General features: G+C 27.6%; 2 protein-coding genes across 6 annotated transcripts in view; both read left to right on the top strand.

The window, feature by feature from the left end:
• SPoCk (secretory pathway calcium atpase) overlaps positions 1-21,940 on the top strand; it is a 59,392-nt gene that overhangs the window by 28,820 nt on the left and 8,632 nt on the right. For all 5 annotated transcript variants that reach the window (XM_016071902.5, XM_016071903.5, XM_016071904.4 and 2 more), the window contains exons 5-19: positions 1,390-1,451; positions 2,553-2,661; positions 4,096-4,245; positions 7,378-7,446; positions 8,562-8,704; positions 9,983-10,107; positions 11,333-11,430; positions 15,025-15,120; positions 15,441-15,530; positions 17,201-17,305; positions 17,836-17,989; positions 18,787-18,957; positions 19,086-19,234; positions 20,370-20,536; positions 20,610-20,678. In XM_016071902.5, coding sequence (XP_015927388.1) covers positions 1,390-1,451; positions 2,553-2,661; positions 4,096-4,245; positions 7,378-7,446; positions 8,562-8,704; positions 9,983-10,107; positions 11,333-11,430; positions 15,025-15,120; positions 15,441-15,530; positions 17,201-17,305; positions 17,836-17,989; positions 18,787-18,957; positions 19,086-19,234; positions 20,370-20,536; positions 20,610-20,678 — 1,757 coding nt within the window. The remainder of the gene's footprint in view (positions 1-1,389; positions 1,452-2,552; positions 2,662-4,095; positions 4,246-7,377; positions 7,447-8,561; positions 8,705-9,982; positions 10,108-11,332; positions 11,431-15,024; positions 15,121-15,440; positions 15,531-17,200; positions 17,306-17,835; positions 17,990-18,786; positions 18,958-19,085; positions 19,235-20,369; positions 20,537-20,609; positions 20,679-21,940) is intronic.
• LOC147814107 (uncharacterized) lies at positions 4,736-6,244 on the top strand (the record flags this gene model as incomplete). Its single annotated transcript, XM_087158501.1, has 2 exons — positions 4,736-5,272; positions 5,633-6,244. Coding segments are annotated over 2 exons (1,008 nt in total), but the record flags the coding sequence as incomplete, so codon positions are not given.

Here is a 21,940-nt window from a genome sequence, read left to right on the forward strand (position 1 = left end):
AAAGAATTACAAAGCTAATCATCTCAAATTTGTTGAAAGCCTGGAATTTACCTGAGCAAATAATTTTAATTGTTTCATAATCATCGAAATGTTTCACTTTTGGGAAAGTTTGCTCAGAAATTTTCCCTGAATACATTATGTTTTTCGTGAATAACAAAGTGAAAACTTTTTCTTAGGTAAAAACAACAGGGTAAAAAATCATCTTTACGTATTTCAAACAATCAGTCTGTTGATGAATTTTCATTATTAATACAGTAGATGGATCTGTCACCTTAATTTATAGTTATTTCAGAGATGATGTGGGAAAAATATACTTGAGGGTGCCCGATGGCGAAATTGGCGACTTATGTTTGGTGCTATTCCTGTTTGTGCAGAACACTGTGTTAACAGGAATGGCGGCCAAAATGTAATGATATTTCAATAAAACATTGGGAAATTTCAACAAAACATAGGCCAAAACTTGCAATGAATCCAATATAAACAAAATTAATAAACCCAATAAAAAGGATTTTAATTCGAAGCAAAAATTAATGGAGTAGGTGCAAAAAGAAAAGGAAAAAAAACTCTTCAATAAGCTTGAATATTCTCAGATTTAGGTGCACAGAATTATTTAATAACAGTTAAATACTGTCTAAATTTATCATGAATAGAATCTGTGTACCTCCATCGGCACATAAATTCAACGAAATACGAATCGAAAATGACATCTGTCGTACTAGCAGTGAAATGTTTTTCTTAAATCCCTTTTTATGACACCCTCAAATATAGTCTACCCGATGATGACACCAGGACAGTTGCTTATGTAATTTCCTGTATTTTTTTAGCTTTCTCCTTGTATTTTGTTTCCACTTTGGTGAAAAGCACGTGTACTGAATCTAAGTCAAGGAAGATTCAGTTCATGATGTGCTTTTTACCAGGATTATTATATGTCACTGTACTACTGTTTGATTGGAACAGATTTGATTGGAACAGAAAGTTTAACAAATGAACAATTAAAAACTATTATTGCTACATAAAACTCGTTTCTCCTATTATCATCTATGAAATAATTAACTTATGAGAATAGAAAAATTGCCTTCTGCAAGATCTGTATAATTTTTTTTTGAAACAATAATATATTGGGACTGTATATTTATTGTTTTAAACAAATGACTTACTAAAGAATAAGAAATAATTTATGTAATATTATAATCTTGTTCTTTAGAAAAAACCAATATCCATAAGCAAATCTGTTGTCTGTAGTTTATTATCAATAAAAAATTTCACAATGAGTCTCTGCTTGTTTTAGTGACAATTACTAATGTAAGTAGTAATGAAGTAGCAAAATAAATAATGTGTACAAATGTGAAAAAATTTTCAACTTTTAAAAGCTTTCCCCCCTTTTTTTAGGAGTATAGATCCGAGAAATCATTAGAAGAACTTAATAAGCTTGTTCCACCAACTTGTACATGGTAAAGTAGTAAAGTTTATTCTTATCAGATAGTAATTTTTTCATTATTTGATACTAGCTATTATACCCAACATTGTTTCGATTTAAAAAGATACATTTATTTAGTATGTGTATGGACATAATTTTTATGTAATTATTAAAAAAAAGTAGTTGTGCTATTTTATAATAATTTTTGGTGAACAAAGTGTTACAGTACTACAGATACCACTCTTTTACTTTTCTATTAGTTTTCCCACTGAATTAGTGCTTGTGTGTGTTTAGAACTTAGTATGTAAGACTTTGACCTCTAGAACTGAGTATGTATGTAATGTACAGTTCTAAGTTCTAGAGACACACAGCACTTAGCTGTGTGTCTCTAGAACTTAGTATATAACTTTGATTTTTCTCTTTACAATGACACATCATTATTAAAATAATCAAATTAGGTTTTAGAAGAGTAATAAGTATTTATAAAAATGTGTGGTTACATTTATCTTTTACAATACTAATTTGTAACAGTCAAAATTTGCCATAATCACAATTGTAATTTTGGAAGGTGATAACTAATATCATAGATATTTTTTTAATCATGTCTAGTAATATAAGCATACTAAACTATACATACTAATCCTATTTTTAGCCATGTTACAAATTATTCTTTATGATTGGTACTTAGTTAATTATTTCCTTTTTTCATTATTTGTCAAAGTTCTTGAAAATTTTATATTAATAAATACATCATATTATGTTTTAAAGGTTCAACTCACCAAAAGAAATTTTTACTGCACACAGTATTATTTGATGCTGAAAAGTATGTGCAGGACAAAATTGTGATAGTTAAAATTTTGTAACACTGTGAAATCTATTTTTCTAAGTGAATGGTTTAAATGTTTTTTTTTTCCTTTATCAACTCCTTTTTTGTTGTTGATTAATAAGAGTTTATATATTTGAATAAGAAATTTATTATCATTAAATAACTATGGAATTTTTTTTTTAATCAAGTAAAACTAGATGTAAATGTTTAAAAAAGCCAAACATTTAAAGTGTTATTTAATTTATATATTATAAAGGAAAAGTTAATTCTTTCAAAGAGATGTTTGTATAACATTTTTCTTCTTTTTAGCCTTAGAGAAGGAAGGCAGGAAACATTTTTAGCAAAAAATTTAGTACCCGGTGATGTCGTACTACTTAGCATTGGTGATAGAGTTCCTGCAGATTTACGACTGTTTGAGGTACTGCTAATCATTTCAAGGTGTTTCGAATCTAAAATTTCACAAAAACAAAACTTTTACTTACAATTGGAGAGGATCTAAATTATGATTCTATATTAGAATTTTTTTCATTATTTGAACTTGTTAAAAATGTATTGCCATACTTTTGCCATTTGAGAAACATTTGAATGACTTTCAAATGTTAGTCTTAGTATTTTCTTAAAATTAGTTCTACTAAAACTTTAAAAAGAAAAAAAAGACTGATAAAAACAACATAACTGTTTAGGATATTAATTATTTTCCCTCAATTCTGCTTGTTTTTGGTTGCTTTTCTATACATAAAATTGCCTTTCCTGAATTTTATTCAGTGTAAAAGCAATACTTTATCAGGAATTTTTTTCTACAAATTTTACTTAGTATTTTAAGAGTTGAAAAGTATTATATGAAACCTTTTAAGCTTTCTTTTTGACCTAAATTTAAGAACAATAAGTGAAATAATGCTCTTCATAAGCATCATGTTTGACTGTATACAGTGTAAATATCTTATCTTTAAAATAACTAAATCTTACAGTATTTGAACCTTAACAGTTTAAGAGTATTATTTTATCTATTTACTTTTAAATTTTATTTTTGACATTCAAGGAGTAGTTTTTTATTATATATATGTTTTCTTTTGTATGTTTTTGTGGATACTGCTCTTCCTTAACAAGCCTGTATATACAATACAATTTTTTTTCCTTATCATTAAGATTAATCAAATAGAATCATTTATCATGTGTTAAAACATAGCATTACAACTTATTTTTTAAAATATTTCTTATGTTATTTAAATATTTCATATTTCTTATTGTACTTTAAATCACTAATCATACTCATTTAATGAAGCTTAATTTATTAGAAGATAGGAGAATATGACTTTTAAATTTTTATAATTGGAACTTCTTTTTTTGGGGGGGGGCAGAAACAGCTCTTTCTGTTGATAGAAGTTCGCTTGATGAAGTAAAAAGACCTAAAATCAAAGTACAAAGACTTATAAGCCAAGTAAAAATAAAATTACCCAGCTTTATCCATAGAATTTAATATAAGTTTTTCATTTTTCAGCTTTAATATTGAATTTATAAAAAATTATGATGATTGCATTTATTTATTTTGTCTGACATTATCTTTTCTTTCAATTATCTGTTAAGCAAATTTTTTAAAATATGAAGCAATGTTTTTGAAAAATATATAATGACATTTAATTTAAATAAACCATAAAATGTTTGGTAATGTTTTCAAAACATTTTTAATTGTAATTTAATTTTTTTTGACAGAAAAACTATTATTTTTCAAATTAAGTATTTAGCTTGTATAATTGGTATTAAAAAGCTGCCAAATATGCATAAAAATGACTAATTCTGATTTTTTTTTCTTGTTTCATTTAAAACTTACTCTAACTGAATTTATTTTCAGTAGGCAGTAGATTTAGCAATTGATGAGAGCAGCTTCACAGGTGAAACAGAACCCTCTAATAAAGTTACAAAGCCTTTAGAAAAAACCAATGGCATTACAAGTAGGAGAAACGTTGCCTTTATGGGCACTCTGGTGCGCTGTGGTGTTGCGAAAGTAAGAATAATTTGCAATATCACTTGCTTTATTTGGATTTTAGTTATAAAGTTACTATAAGAATACTCAGAAAGATGTACCATGAAAATTAATATTTACTCTTACATGTGTTAGCCATTTTTTATCTTTTAAAAAAATTTATTTTTATATCTATCTACTAACTTTATCCTTTTAAGTGCACTAAAAACTCGAAACTTTTCTCTTCAGACAAAGCGTTCAATTAGACTGTTTAAAATTATCACATATAATTCTCTGTGCAACTAATATTTATTATTTATAAATCTTAATGTATACTTGTATGGCAATGCTTAAATTTTTCAGATTTTCCAGGGTTCTTGCTGTCCTAAAATGTCCTAAAAAAGTGCTAAAATTTTTTCCCAACTTTTTTAGGGCCTAAAAGGTGCTAAAATTTCTTCTGAGTGCTAAAAAAGTGCTAAATAATTTTTATTTTGGCGTTTTGAAATTTTTTTTGAGCGGTCGGATTCCTTAAATCGGTTTCCCTAAATCCTTAAATTCTGTCGCCTTTGGCTCTTCTGCCTCCATCTTTTTTGAAGATTCTTGGGCTTTGGGGAAAGAAGTTCTTTCTTCTGAGATTTTATGGGCTTTGAAAGTTGTAGAAAGCTACTACTCCTACAATTCTTCCAAAGACACTGGAAAATTATTTAGTACAATGTTTCCAGACAGTTCAATAGCACGTCATTTCGCCTGCAGTGAATCTAAGTGTGCATATCTCTGTCATTTTGGACTTGCACCTCATTTTAGCATGCTACTTCTGAAGTGCATTGATAATGCCAAGTTTTATACATCGCTTTTTGATGAGTCTTTGAACAAAGCGACACAGCAGAAGCAGTTGGATATACATATCCACTTTTGGAACCCAGATAAGAACATTGTAGAGATGCGATACTTAACATCAGCTTTTCTGGGCCATTCTGCAGCAGATGACCTTTTAGCCTGCTTTTATTCATCAGTCAAAAATGTAGACCTGAAGAAATTCAGGGCTGATTGTGCTCCGGAAAAAATCCGGATTTTTCGTTAACTGTTATCCGAAAGTTTCCGGAGATCGAAGGTTCAGATGTTTAAAAAAATCGGTGATCACAAGAGATTTCAGAAATCAAATTTTCAAAGGTGGAGCTTAAAAACGCAGTTTATTTTATTTGTTTATAAGAGAGCTGCTTTATAAGCTTATATTCAAGATTAATATTCATTTTTTTATCAGTAAATAGTTATTATAATCATAAACTCAAGAAAGAAAGACATATTTGTAAATTTCAATTGCTTCTCCAGGTCATCATAGGTATGTGTAAAATTTTAAATATATTTGAAGTAAACTAGGAAATATTGAGAAAAAGGAAAAAAAAACTTGTTTAAATTTTTTTTCTAATTTTTCGGTTTAAACTTTTTTATTTATTTATTTTTTTTTTTACTCAAGAAATTTTCCGGAATTTTGACTGGGGCTCACAATCATCCCTGGAAATTATTGCAGATTTCTATGGACTGTCCTGCTGTCAATTGGAAGTTTTATAATAATATTCAAGAAGATTTGTTAAAAGAACATGGTGTTCAATGCAATGCAATTGGAAGTTGTGGGCTTCATATTTTAAATAATGCATTCTACAAAGGTGAATCTGAAACAGAATGGCTCATTGGTTCCATCCTGAGCTCAATCTTCTATCTTTTTAAAGATTCACCCACAAGAAAAGAGGATTTTATTAATCAATCAACTGAGAACAAATTACCACTAAGATTTTGTAACCACCGTTGGCTGGAAAATGCACCTGCAGCTGAAAGAGCAATATTGCTTTGGAATGATCTGAAATCTTATGTGAAAAATGTTGGCAAGTTTAGAAAAGTGTAGAATGTAAATCCTTTTTAACTTTACAAGAAGCAATAAAAGACAAATTAATTCTTGTTAAGCTGAACTTTTTCTTCAATGTGTCGGAGCTAGTTTCACCATTTTTGAAACTGTATCAAGCAGATCGGCCACTTTTACCATTTTTTGCTGCAGATATCCAGGATTTGGTATTACATAGTGTGCAGTTATATAATATTCTGAAAACAAAATCTATAGAAAACTTAAATTCTCTGGAGAAACTGTGCCATTTTAATTTTTGTGATGAAAAGAATTATGTCTCTCTGACAAAAATCAGTGTAGGTTTTAAAGGTGACCAAATTTTAAAGCAGCTGTTGGCCTCAAAAGTTATTTCTGACCGAGATCATATGAATATAAAGAAAGATTACAGAAAGTTTATCACCAAAATGTTAGAAACTTTACTGGAGAAATGTCCAATAAACTATTCTGTTGTAAGAAATGTTGCTTGCATCAATCCAAAATTAATGTCAGAAAACAAAAGCAAGTGTGTTCTAAAAATGAGAAACATATTAAATTACTTAAGTAAAAAAAGAAAATTGAGGAAAAAGATTGTGACAAAATTAAGCCGCAATTTGCATCATGTATATATTAATTATACAATTTTTACTTCATGAATCGTTAAACACTTTATTTGTACATTTTTAGTATCACGTATAGTTTAAGTATGTTATTTTTACTTTACATCAAGTGCTAATTTTTTTTTCCTAGTCCTAAAAAAGTGCTAAAAAAGTCCTAATTTTTTTTTTAAATAATTGAGCAAGAACCATGTTTTCTTATGAAAGGTAAAAGTTCTTCAATAAATAAAATTTATTTTGCCTGCTGTTAAAAGTTTTTTTATTGAGATTTTACTTTAGCAGAGAATAAATTTTATGTATTAAGGTATATTTGCAACCCGAAATATATTTTTCATAGAGTAAGATTTTTTTTATTTTGTCCTCAAAGTAATCAATCTTTTATGCTCTAATATATTGTAATGTTTTTTAAAATTAGAGTATTCATTTTTTTTTTTTTTTTGCAGAAACATTCAGGAAGTTTAAGGCTTAATATCTAAATAATCGAAAAATGTTACTATGAGCTTGTTCTTATTTATTATGTTATGATGCTGTAAAAATTTCGTCTAAAACTAGAATTTTGAAAATATTTAAAATATTTGACTTTTAATTACAGTTTATTTAAAACTTTTTTTTCTTATACTATTCATTTATGCAACGATGATATTCTCCCAATTGATAATAATTTGATACTGATTATACTTTTAGGGCATTGTTATATCTACTGCTGAAAAGTCAGAATTTGGGGAAGTTTTTAAAATGATGCAAGCGGAAGAAGTATGTATAGATTAATTTTACTTTTTTGTTACAATTTTTTTTTTGTTAGTTGTAGAGAAGTACAATTAAATTATACTTTATTGCTATTGTTGGCTTGCATGTAGCATTTTAATATACACTCATATAATACCAACTGAAATTAAGTTGTGGAGAACTGCTTGTTTTACATAAGTATTACAATTGTATTTTGTTGTTTCATTTAAATTATTTTTTACTATTTACTCATTTGTATTTATCCCTTTGACTTAGAATTTTTATTAAACACATTTTTTTATTCTTTTTTCATTATTTAGTATTAATTTAGGTGAAAAATAAGTGAAAATTATTATGTTTAAAATTTTAATAATTTATGGTTGTGAACTACAACATTAAACTCGTATCTTTTCGTAATAAAGGTAAAATCTTCAAAGCAATAATTTTTCAAATTTTCTCTTATTCGAAATCAATTAGATTTAAGAGAAACAGTTATTTATCATTGAATAATTTACAAAATTTACAATTACTTTAATTTACAAAATCAATTATTGATAAATTATTAAATGTGAATTAATAATAAAAAAAATTCCAGCTACTTTTTTTATATTTTAGTACAAATATAATTCTGATAATTGAATTGATTTTTTTTTTTAGGAACTATTACACTGTTTTTTTTATGTTAAAAAATGTCAAAATATATTTTTTCCCTTAACGAGGAAAGCAGAAAAGAAATTATAAAAGGGACACTGGTGTCCCATCTGCATAAAAGGTATAAGTAACGAACGGAAGGAAATTATATTTCTAAATTTTAAAAACATATCTTTGAGAGTTCTTCTGCATGCACTTATTGTAACTATTGTTGTAACGATTTAACTAATGATGTTGTATAAGTATTTTTAAATTTAATATAAATGAGTTATAAATATGCGCTTATATTTTGATAGGAAATTCTATGTGAAATGTTCTATTCTTAGTCCAAAGAGTCAGCACACATTTTAATTACATAAAATGTTAAGGTTGATATCTAGAAATTTTAAATGTTTCTACATTATTCATTTAAATAATTATTCTCTCAGTATTTCAAATAGCTGAGGTGTTTCAATTATTTAGTAATGTTGTTTGTGTTTCTCACTTTTTAGGCTCCTAAAACACCTTTGCAAATTAGTATGGACACTTTGGGAAAGCAGTTATCATTATATTCATTTGCTATAATTGGATTAATTATGGTAGTTGGCTGGTTCCAAGGCAGACCCTTGATGGAAATGTTTAATATTGGTGTTAGGTATAAACAATTATATTAATTATAGATTATTATTTACTAAGTTATAATTTATTAAATGATATAGTTAATTTATGTGATTAAAAATTTTTAGTGCTTTTTTCCATAGTTTTTATTTTTAATTAGCACTAGAAAGACTGAACATTGCTGTATATTTAGAAAGACTGAAGGGGCCAGTTCGCCCTTTCCATATTGTTTGAGTATAGATCAATTGGACATTCAAAATCTTGAAGTATAATCATAATTATTTTAATAAAAACATATTTTAGACTTGCTTGATTGTCGAAATTCTATTGTATTTTGTTTGATTTGGTTAGCGAAAATAGTTGAATAAATGGAACACTGCTGTGCAAAAGAAAAATCAACAGAATTCAAAATAGAAATTTATATATATTTCTCATCTCTGCATGATGAACTGCATATTGCAAAAAAAAATTTTACAAAAACAAATTTTACTTTATCACAGTTTTCTGAAATCTTATTTTAGCGTTCATAGCGTTAGCAATAGAAAAAATAAAAGTTGTCCAGCTACTTTTCTCAGAATCTATCAAGAAGCACTTAAAGTTGTTTTTTTTTTCAATTGCGCAGCAGAACATTGGTTTTTCAATTGTAAGTCTGCATTTGTTTCTTAGGTAATTGAGTTTCTCTTTCTCTATAAATAATAATTATAAATATGTAAAAATAATATATATTTTTTTTAATTAATTTTTTAAAAATAAAACTGAGGTATTTTATATATATCAAAGGGTCCTTATGTCCAAAACGACCTGGCTTTATGAAATATCTACCAAAATACTTAAGGGACCACTCTGGCCTCTCAGTTATTCTAGGTTTAAAATTCCATGTGTGCGTTTCTGTAAGACTAACACATGAATTATTAAATAAGCTCTTAAATTAGATTAAGTTATGTAAAGCTGGAAATACACAACACTTTCAATAAATTATTTTTTGAATTACAGAGCAACAAAAACTGAGAGGGATTATCTGTCTTTTTATTTATAATTGGTATAATTTTGATGTTTAATAACTTTTTCCATCTTTCAAAAAAAAAAAAAAATTTTTTTTAATATATCTGCTATATAACATATTAACTTTTCTTATTGAATAGTAAAATAATTTGTTATATAATAATACTTTTTTGTATTTATAAGGGTAAAATTTTCAATTGTTCAAATATTGTTATAACTACAGTATCAGTTTAGTTTAATCACATACAGATCTGTTATGATTTGGTGCAAAATATAGATTTTTCATTTATTCAAATGAATTAATATTTTTCAGCTTGGCGGTTGCGGCTATACCAGAAGGTTTACCCATTGTTGTGACTGTTACTCTTGCCTTAGGAGTAATGAGAATGGCCAAAAGAAATGCCATCATTAAAAAACTTCCCACAGTGGAAACATTAGGTAAGGTTCAATTTAAAGATGTCCTGAGGAAAATTATGTTTTTTTTTATTGTGAAGTTATACTTTGACTTTAAATATGTAAAATGTTTACATTTTGAATGACTATAGCTTAGCAAATCTGGTTTGCATATCACTTTGGGTGCAGGGGTGTGAAAACGCCTCCATGTTATTTTGTAAAGCAAAGAAGAGAATAAATTATAAGCAGAAACTAGCCTAAAATGTATATAAAAGGTTAAACATCTGAGAATTTTGTTTTATAAAGTAGCGTTTAACTGTGTGTGTTGCATGTAGCAGCCAAAAGTAATGACCTAAATTTAAAATCTGAGTGGAAAAGGTGCTATGTGACTTTTTCAGGAATTTAAGTAAACTAGCTTTCAAGTTTATTCATTAATATTAGGAAATAAAAATTATCTCTTACCTTCTTTTCTTCTCTGCAAACTTCCAACTGGGCAGATCTATAAATCTTTAGAACACATTTAAATGTCTCCTATCATAGATTCAGATTTTTGGTGTTTTTATCTGTATCCAAAAGTGTGGCTTTATGCATTTGGAATCTTCTTCCACTCCAACACTCAAAGATTGTAACTTAGTGCCTTCATCCACTGAGATCTGCAAATTTTAATGACTTTTTAAAATAATTTATATTGTATATTTAAATAAGAAATCTAAATTTTTTTTAAAAATGCAAATCTTCATCCACCAAGATTTTCATGTCCATTTACCTTTGTTAATTGTGTAAGAAATTAATGCTACATATTGAGTTTAATTTTATCATAAAAAATAAGTATTTTTATTTAATAAGCAATTAATATATGTTAAAAATATTGGTAACAAAATGTGTTTCTGTTTTAAAAATAAAAAGCTTTTTGTGTTTATTAGAATCTGTAATTATAGATATTTTATACTGTTTTATTTAATAACATGCCGGTCATTTAGTTTTGGTCAGAAATAAGGTTTGATGTTTTTGTATCCTCCTCAAATACTGATGTTGTTAACTTTAAAACTAATAATGTAAATTAATTAGTTTCATTGATTGTTATGTTTGAATAATTTTATCTTAAAATTTATGCAGTTCTTTATTCTTCAAAATTTCTTTATTCTTCTTTATTCTTTGCAATTCCTTAAAATTTATTCCATATTTTAAAATTTCTAAGTATTTGAAAAAAATTTAATTAGTGCTTGATTTTAAGACAGCTTTTATGTGATCTTTCTTCTTCTATTTCAAGGTTGCGTCAATGTTATTTGTTGTGATAAAACTGGTACTTTAACAAAAAATGAGATGACAGTGACAACAGTTGTTACATCGGAAATGTATCATGCCGAGGTAATTCTTTTTTTCTCATTAACAATTTTGAAAAATTCTCAAACTATTAGATTATTTTTTTTAAATTATTGTTTAACGAAAAAACCTGCTATCAATAATGGAATAAAATTATAATATATTGAGAAGACTTTTACATCCAAAGCTTGCAAAATAAAGTACTTTAATGCAATAATCATGTCATTGTTGCTTCTGAAACCACTTCTTTTAATTTAATCAAACCATAATTAATTTATTGACTGTACAAAAAGTTAAGACTATCTTTTTAGTCTATCTTTGATCTATCATTATACAGAAGCAAAGTTTTGTTCATTGCATGGAAAATACATACACAAGTGAATCATTTTGACAGTTGTATATAAAATACAAGCTAAAATAATGAATGGAGGGTGATGCAGATGACTTCAGCTTTGTCTTGACAGCTTCCACTGAATCATATCTAGGCATCCTGGCCACAAAAGCAATAAATGATTTTAACATTTGGGCAATGGACAATAGTCTAAATCTTTCAACTGATAAAACCACCTATTTATTACTAAAATGCAAACTAGTGAATGGCCCATCAGTACATCTCAAAGGGCAAAAAATTAAAAGATCTAAAGTGGTCAGGATCCTAGGCCTCAATTTTGATGAGAACCTCAACTGGACTGACCATCCAGGCAGACAAAGCTGCCAGACAATTTCCGGCCAGGCAAAGAATAGCTGGAGGAAAATGGGGAATAAATAAAACCGAAAGACGAATCAATAACAAAACCTGCACCGAAAGGATGATCGCCCATGCAGCTGCAGTCTGGTGTGTTAATCCCAAACAACACACCAGAAACAAACTAGATACCATTCAGAGAAAATTTCTGTTGAATATCTCTGGTGCCTATCGTACATCCCCCACAAATGCCCTGCAGGTTATTCTGGCAATACCTCTATTACACATTACTCTACAGCAGGAGGCAATTAGAATCAACCTCATCAGAAATAAAAATTTCTCTTCAACAATAGATGGCACCTGTTTTCACTCCACTCAAATTGACAAAAAAATTAGATTAAATGATATCCACCCTGCCAATTTTAACATAAAGACAAATAATTTTATATTCATTAAACAAGCTAGATTAACAAGAAAAATAAACATATTTACAGATGGATCTGAGAAGGCTAATGGAACGGGTGCTGCAATTGTACAATATGAAGATGGCATAATTACATCGGCCACACAATTGAAACTTAGTTCTTACAATAAAAGAAACGAAGGAAATAAAAATATGACCACCGAAGCCGACGTCTTCAGGGGGTACCGGCCTCGGTAGCCATTAAAAACAAAACCATTTCTAATTGAGGGAGAAGCAAATGCTTAAAATATCTCCCTCAGTACCCCGATGGTTTTGTATAGAGGTCCAGGAAAACCAAGATACATTCAAAATAATTAACAAATTAAGAAAAGAAACACAATCAAAATCATCTGAAAAATAAAAACTCACTAAGTCACAGGTCAAGCATCAACTTCAAAAGCAAGTAGAAGAAAAGAAAACACTAAAAACTGAAAAAACAACGCCCCCTATTATAATGCGCAGAAGAAGTTTAAAATGAAATGGAAAAGGTCAGGAGAAAGAAATACGTAGACAAATTAATAGAATGCTTAACTGGGGTTTCTCAGTTAAGACTAGAATTGCGCCCTGTTAAAAGATACTTTTCTTTCTTTACTTTTCTTTAGATACTTCGTTTCTTTTATTGATACTTTTTTCTGAAATTTCTGCTGCTTCTTAGCGCGTTTTTTTTTTCCAAAGAAGTTTTATCCTTTTCGAATTTAATTATTTGTGTTTTCTTTCAGTATTAGTTCTTACAACACTGTATTTCAGGCGGAAGCAATAGCATTAAAACAAAAAATCGCAAGCCAAACTGCAATATGGTCAGACAGCCTTTCAACAATAATAGCACTTAAGAATTATAATACCACTCATCAGATTATACAAGACATCCAAAATCTACTTAATAATACTAATGGCCTTCAAATCTCATGAATTAAAGCACATAATAACAATGATGGAAACGAACAAGCTGATAATTTAGCTAAAGAGGCAATTAATACGGGTCAATTTTTCAACATCAAAGTTCCACACTCATTCATTAAGCTTGAAGCTAAAACACAAATATAAAAGGACTGGCAACACTACTGGCATCATCACAAACCGAAATCAGGAACATTAATCAGAGAAATTTTACCAGGCGTCTCATTTAAACCTTTGGAATGGAATAGGCAGCTAATCCTCTTCTTTACAGAGCATGGCCCCATTAAAGCGTATCTAAAGCGATTCTGCCTGGCAACTGACAATACATGTGCCTGTGGAGGTGTAGGAACAGTGTGGCATTATGCAATAGAATGTCCGCTTACCACATCCTACCACTTTAAACAACCAAAGCTAGAATTCCTCATAGCCTGGAAGAGATCCATCCATAAGAATCCAAAGTTGAAACAGAAGGCAACAAACCTGATTAATTTTCTAGAAGAATAGGAGGAAATCCTGAAATAATTTTCATGAAAAAATGACAAAATTATGCAATGTTGAGCAACAACCACAGCTAAACTTGGCCAATTAGCTCTGGATACTTTTTAATCAAATGCCCTAACAAATAGAATAATCGTTTCTTTTTTTTCTTCTCTTTTTTTTCATATTTCTTTTTATTTTCTTCTCTTTTTTGTTTCGATTTGCCATTTTTTCCTCTCTTTTTTTTCTATCTGTCTTGTCTTCCAACCTTAACCATTAACTGATAAATACCATTTTAGGCGCATAGGCGCGGGGTTAAATGTTGGTGTGTGTGCAACTAGGAAAATATTGAATGCAAAACATAGGAAAAACTAACCAATTAAATTTATTGAGTGTGTGAGGTGTTTCTCTAAAGGAAGGGTAACTTGTTTTAAGACAAAATCCTGTTTTACTTTGCATATTTTTAGGGAAAGAGGAAAAACAAGGTTTTGAAATTAGTAGTTATAGTACATAAAAAAAATTCTGAAGAAGTTGCACTTTTTATTAGTTTATATTGAAATAACACTTATTATAAATAAAATTTGTTTTATTTTTGTAATACATACAATTGAAGATATATAATTCAGTAAGATCTGAGTGTCAAATCTTTTGTTTCTGGGAAATTTGTAACTTTTATATAAAAATAATTTCATGTAGCACCCATATTTTCTCTGCATGTAACCAAATTCAACATGCTTTAGTTTGTTTAATACTCCTTTAAATTGTTTTGACATATTGACAGTACAGTACATGCCAACATACTGAAAATGTTTCTCTGATATTTAAGTTTGAATCATGTTATTTATGAGTTTTCAAATGAGAATTTTTTTGTTGTTATTTTAATTTAAAAATTATTACTAAGGAAAGATTTACTTTCTGAATAATAAAATCATCTTTATATTTCGATTAAATAAAGGACGAGAAAGATTTTATTTTTCAAGTGAGAAAAATTTTAAAAGCACCATACATATTTTTAAATTTTACTTAGTTAAAATATTTATGCATTTCATAATATAAGATTGCATAAATTTTATCGTCCAAAATAAATATTTTATTAAAATTTTATCTTTTGTTTAAGTTAAGTGGAGTGGGATATGCTGAATCTGGTCATGTTCAAATAATGGATCCTGGCAATCATTCTCAACAGATGAATTCAGTTAGAACAATTGTGGAAGTAAGCTTTGTTAAATGCCTATAAAATTTTAGTTTACTTGTATTAGACTGTTAATTTGACTTGCATTGGTATATTATTAATTTTTATATGTTAATCTAAAACACACAAATGTAGTTCTTATTCTATTGAGCTTGAGTTGCACAAGTTTTTATTTTTATTTTATTTTTTTATAATATACAATGTATCATGGTTTATAAAAAGATTAATATATATATATGTTTAAAACATTGCTGCACTTCAGTAATTTTATTCCTGATGCAATTAACATTGCGTTTTGTTTGTTGAAGTATATGTGAATTAAACTTGTTTTGTCTTTTCAGGCAGGCTGTATATGTAGCAATGCTGATATAATAGACGATCAGCTGAGAGGCCAGCCAACTGAGGGGGCCTTAATTGCGGCTGCCAGGAAGGTAAATATCTTTAAACATTCATTCAGCATAAATGACGCAGTTGTCCGAAATTTTGATTATTTTTGTCATTGTCTTCAGTTGAAGTTATGTCAGTAAGAACATGTCAGAAAATTTTCTATGAGTCTCTCAAATGCTCTTATACATTTATGTTTTATTATATAGTGATATTACACTATTATATTAATCACTGTATATAGTGATCATTATATAGTGATTTTATGATTTAAATGCCCACTGGACTATGTCAGGGGAGCTGACCTTACATCAGAAAAGTCCATTGTTCGAATACCGGACAAGGCATTGATGTTCTTTCCTTCTCTGTACTATTTGTCCTTACTGTGTGAGCAATGTTGGCCCACCTAATATCTAGCCAATGAAAGAGTGGCTAACAAATCTGTGGGAGGCGAAAGCCTATCCTTTGAGCTGCGGCTCTGTTTTTTGGTCAATTAGAATGTTGACTAAAGAAAGGAAGCACTGAATTTTATAGAATGTATGAATATTATGCAGTTTATAGCACAGATATCACACATCGCTAATGCTTTCTCCCACCACTGGTGTGTTATCAAGATTGCAACATCATGACAGAAATAATTATGTTTTTTATTTAGGGGTATGCAATCTGACAAGTTAGTTAAACATAGCTGCCTTCCAAAATCTGAACACCAATGAACCTAAGTGTGAGATTTCTTTTTGTGGAGGTTAATAACAAACATTGTTTAGATTTAAAGCAAAATTATAATCAATAATTTAAATTCCAAATTCATGAATTTTCCTTTATAAAAATTTCATTTTTTATGTAAATAATTTTTTTAGTGAAATAATATTTATAATTACAGAATAATAATTATATTTAGTGAAAAACATTAACCTTTTTGCATTATAAGTTCAGTAACATTAGGTTTTAAAATCTGTTTTAACTTTTTTTTTTCGGAAAAAACTTTTTTCCTGTTTTCTTCTTTTTTTTTATGTTAGGAGCCTATTCTTTAAGCTTTTCTTAATTAAAAATAAATTAATAAAACATATCTATTTTTTTTGTTTAATTTTTTTTAAAAAAAAGCAGGTTTTTAAATATTAATTGTGTCTGAATATTATGTCAAGAACAAATATGTCTGAAAATTTGTTGGAATTATTCCTATCTGAATTATTAAGCATAATTTAGCACTATTTATAAGCATAATTTAGTCTATAAGCACTATTTATATAAAAAATACTTTTACTTTATTTCAAAAATGCTTTATATCAATCTTTCAAAAAAACACTGAAAACATTTTTCTTAATTCAAATTTATTCATTAATATTTATTCATTAATTATTATATATTAATATTTATTTCATTAATTTCGGAATATGGATACAGTTTTAAAAACAAATCTCTCTAAAATATTTTTAATCAATTATATATTGTTTTATTAGATTTAATTCTTTTAGTTTGATATATATATAAAGTGGCTCAACGGTTCAAACAAGAACAATAATTAGCAATTTTATAGCTCTATACTTTTAACAAACATTGATCTTTTTCGTAATCTAGCCATGAAATTTAACATAAAAAGTGTGAATGTGTTAGCTTTATCTTAGTTTCAATAAAAAGAAATATAAATTATTTTTCCAGAAAATTATATCCACAATCGGTTGATATAAAATTTCATTTTTATTTCTTTTTGTTCCAGATGAACATGCAGGGTATTAGAGAACGTTACAACAGGCTACAAGAAATTCCATTTAGTTCAGAGCAGAAATTCATGGCTGTAAAATGCTTACCAAAGTTTGGACTGGTATGTTTTTAATTATTTTATATCTGATTTTATTTTTACCATTTGAGTTTTTAATGATTTTCAGTGACATTTTCTTTTCTTTGGCACTGAATTATTTCAAAAATTGTTAATTTTAATTTAACTGTTAGACTGAATAAGATTTTAAATGTAAAAAAAACTTTGCTATTACTATGCACAATTTATTGTGAAATGGAAATTAAACATGTTATTATGTAATTCTGGTTTAGGATCTTATTTGTAAATTTAAAATTCACTCCATAAAAAATTGATTATCATCTGAATAGAAAATTCATTTTTTAAATAAAATTTTCATCAATATTTACATGAAATCTTACCATGTATGAAGATCATCGAATTTGGTGACTAACAGTTGGTCAGGCTCTTTTGTTAAAGCGTGTATCTTACAAGAGTTATTACTATTAATAGTGATATTATTTTTGAAACATATTTATCACGCTTTTTGATTAAGCAACTATGTGTTTCATTTTTGGATAATTTTTAATAAACATCTTATTTTTTTATGTTTTCAGGGCAGTGAAAAGTACTTTGTGAAAGGGGCTATTGAAATCCTTCTACCAAAATGTACAAAGTACAATTATCATGGTTCGCCTGTTGTTCTGTCTAAAGATACTCATCTACAGTATTTGAAGGAAGCACAATATATGGGACGAAAAGGTTTAAGAGGTAAAAAAGTTTTAAGATTATTTATGTTTTAAGGCAAGCCTATTTAATTTTGAGGTTGTAGAAATTACAACTCATGAAATTTTATTTCTATTGAAAGAAAATAACCGCAGCATTTTAAAAATAAAGTCCCACATGAAAAAAAAGTGTTGTTTTGAACATAAAATCACAAGTTATAATAGACCTTAAACATTGTACTAGGTGTCCAAAAAGTAACCCATATTTTGAAAAATCATTTAATGAAAAGCAGAAGAAATACAATGTGCAATTTGCTGTGTGTACAAAATTTGTAAACAGATTGCATTGCCACTCAAGGAAAGTTACAAAATGCTTCTCAAAATACAATATTTTTCCAGGAACAACTCTTTGATATTTCTCAATGTTGATTGTGGACAAAATTAACGTAAGACCTTGCAAATCTTTACAGTCGTAATGGTCTGACATATATTTGAAAACATAGTTTTGTAGTTAATACTATTTAGTAGCAGCATCTGTTGACAAGCTTTAAAGCAACTGTAAGTTTAAAGATTTTGTTTCCTTAAGCAGAATTGTTCAAATCCTTGGTCATTTTTGGAACACGCTGTATTTATTAAATAAATAATCACAAGAGAGTGAAGCTATAAGAACCTGATGAAAACTTCATTCGCTCGTTGACTGGCCATGCGTGTATGTGACGCCTGGCAAGTCTTTAAAATGGACGTCTATTTTTGAAAAGCTTGGAACATGTAGACTGGAACATTCTCAACAGGTACAGTATTTATGTTTATGCATAATGTTAATAAAATTATCTTTTTTTCTAGTTCTGGCCATTGCTTGTGGATCATCTTTAGATGATTTACTTTTCCTTGGAATGGTGGGTATTTTAGATCCACCCCGCTCTGGTGTTGCTGAAGCCATACAAACACTTCATGGAAGTGGAGTTTCAATTAAGATGTTGACTGGTGACTCAGAGGACACAGCATGCTCTATTGGTAAAATTTTCACAAGCATTTAATTATTTAACAAGTTTTATAATCTTGTTCCATGCTTTTTTCATTTTCCAAAATTACTTTTAAACCCTTTTTTAGCAATATTATATATTGGTGCATATATTTTTTAGCATCAAGATTAGGCCTTTATGCAGTTGGCAGCCGTTCCTTGTCTGGAGAAAAGATTGATTTCATGAATGATGATGAACTTGCTCATATAATACACTCAATTTCAATATTTTATCGAGTTGGGCCTGGGCATAAATTAAGAATTGTAAAAGTATGAAACCTATCTCTTTGAAATATTTTATTTTTAAATATAATAAATTAGTACTTAAGTTCATAAGACATTTATATTTCCTAAAATCAATATGATGTGTTTCTTTTTAAGAATGCATTTGAAAAAGTTTTTTTTATAGCTTGTTTTTCTTACATTACATAATTTCTTTTGGCGTGTAATATATAAGACCATGTTAAAATCTTTGAAAAAGAAATAATTAAATTTTTTAAGGAAAAGTTTTATTTCAGCTTGTTGCTTTATAGCATTGCTCCCAACTTGATTGAGGATTCATAAATTTCCCTTAGTTTTAATCTCAGAAGATATAAATATTTAAAAATGTGCTTTCATAAGTTTTAAATGGTCTTTTATGTTCTTGCAGACACAAACATTTTTAAAATTTTCAACTAATGTATTCATAATTTGACAGTGTTTTTCTTTGCAACAATTACATGGTTAAATTAAATAAGTATAAAATACATTGAACCAGATTTAAGTATGTTTTCTAAATATCTTATTTTGGAAAAATAATTCAAGAAACTTTTATAACATTGATTGATATATTACCATAGTTTTTATATAAAAAAGACTACTTTTATTTTCTTCTTGAAAGAAGTATATATAAGTAAATAAAAAAAAAGACAATTAAATAGTTTCTAAAATATTGTCCCGTGGAAAGGAACAGAATCAAGATGACTAGTCATAATGATTTATTGAACACTTCTGACATACATACAACAAGGTAACTGTGTTTCTACTTGAAATGCTGAAACTTATATACAGTTATATAAGAATGATGTAATAAAAGTTTCTAGAAGATATTCAAACAATAAATAAAAGCTTAAACGACATATTTATATTTTCTTTCATCTGCGAGGATAGAATTCAGAACCTCTGCTTCACCAGGGCATTGACTTTCATCACTTGGGCACACATCAATATTTTAGAAAGTAATTTCTAAAATTCAATTCAAATTAAACTGAGTGTTTTTGAAAGTATAAAATTTATTTAAAGTGATTGATAAATTTCTTAGGAAAATTTCGTGGAACCATCACACAAGATGTTCTAAGACAATGTTCAAATATGTATTATGTGCAATAGTGAATAAATTATTTATCTGTTTTGAATTTATTTGAAGGCTTATCAGAGAAATGGGGCTATTGTCGGTATGACTGGTGATGGTGTGAATGATGGTGTTGCTTTGAAAAAAGCAGATATTGGTATTGCTATGGGTAAGAATGGAACAGATGTCTGCAAAGAAGCTGCTGATATGATATTAGTTGATGATGACTTCTTTACCATTATGTATGTATATTTCATAGAGTTCATGCTATATATTATTAAATATCCTCTTAAAATCGTGTCTTTATTATAATAGGGCTGCTATTGAGGAAGGAAAGGGAATCTTTTATAACATCAGGAACTTTGTACGTTTTCAATTAAGCACGTAAGTTTTACCTCTTGTTTTCTTAGTGTAAAATCAATGTAAACTTATTTAAATCCTTGGAAACTGTAAAATAATCAGGTTTTGTTAAAAATAGTTAGTTTAACTTTTATCTTGCACAAAAGAAGAAAAAAAATTTTACACTCATATATTGTTTCATAAAGAATTTTAAAATGTTATGTCTGCTTTTAAAAAGAAAATTATTAAAATCTTTAAAAAAAATTTATGAAATTATACATTAAATGTGACATTACTTGTTTCAAATTGTTATATATTGAGTTCTACATTTTTCACGTGTAACATATAAAATAAGTATAAGATTTAACCTTCTCAGTGTTAGTTCCATTTTATTCTAAACTTTAAGTCTGTGTTTTTTTTTTTTCTTCTTGCTCTTTTTTTAAAAAAAATTTGTCAAAAGATATTGATATTTTTCTTTGATTCATTCTTCAAATATAAACATATAATGTAAAATTTATATAATATCTGTACTAAATTTTTTTTAATAATATCTGTAATTAAAATATAATCAAATTAATGTGGGTATTGCCCTCTATTATGCTTGTAACATATGCTTCAAAAAACATGAATCAAAATTATCTTAACTCTAAAATTTAATTTGGTTAAGTTTTAAATTTAATAGTTTTATTTAAATCATAAATGAAATATGTATATATATATATAATAAATTTGAATAATATTGCTACTTATTGCTAAATCTCAAATATTAGAAAGAATAATTGATCTTTTTGACTGTAGAAAATCTTGAATTAAGTTTCAACTACTTATATTATCCTCTTTTATATACTTTGAAATTATGTACTGCCCAAACCTCTAATGTTTTAATGTTTAAACAAGTATCAAAAGATCTTCAATTTTATATGTATTGGTAACTTTTATATTTTAAAGTTTTTCAGGCTCACCAGCCTCTATTGCTGCACAATCAATTTTCATTCTTTTACGTTAAAGAGATTGTTATATCGGAATAAAAAAGTAATCAATTAAAAGAGTTGAAATGTTTTATTGAATTAACATAGAAAGATGATCTCACAGATGTACTTCCTGATTCTATTGGGATAAAATTAAAATCTATTCATTGTTAGGTTACCATTGCAATTTCATCTACAATTACTGTTTAAGTTCCCACTTAATTTTTGGTTGCCCTAAAAGCTCCGTAATTGTTTTTGGCAAAATAGATTATTTAATAAAATTAATTTGTAGTAATATTTTACAATTTTGTATGCATTTATTATTTTAGTTTCATATAT

Source organism: Parasteatoda tepidariorum, chromosome 3 (genome assembly GCF_982258835.1).
Source record: "Parasteatoda tepidariorum strain Cologne lab strain chromosome 3, Ptep-v5.0, whole genome shotgun sequence".
NCBI lineage: Eukaryota > Metazoa > Arthropoda > Arachnida > Araneae > Theridiidae > Parasteatoda > Parasteatoda tepidariorum.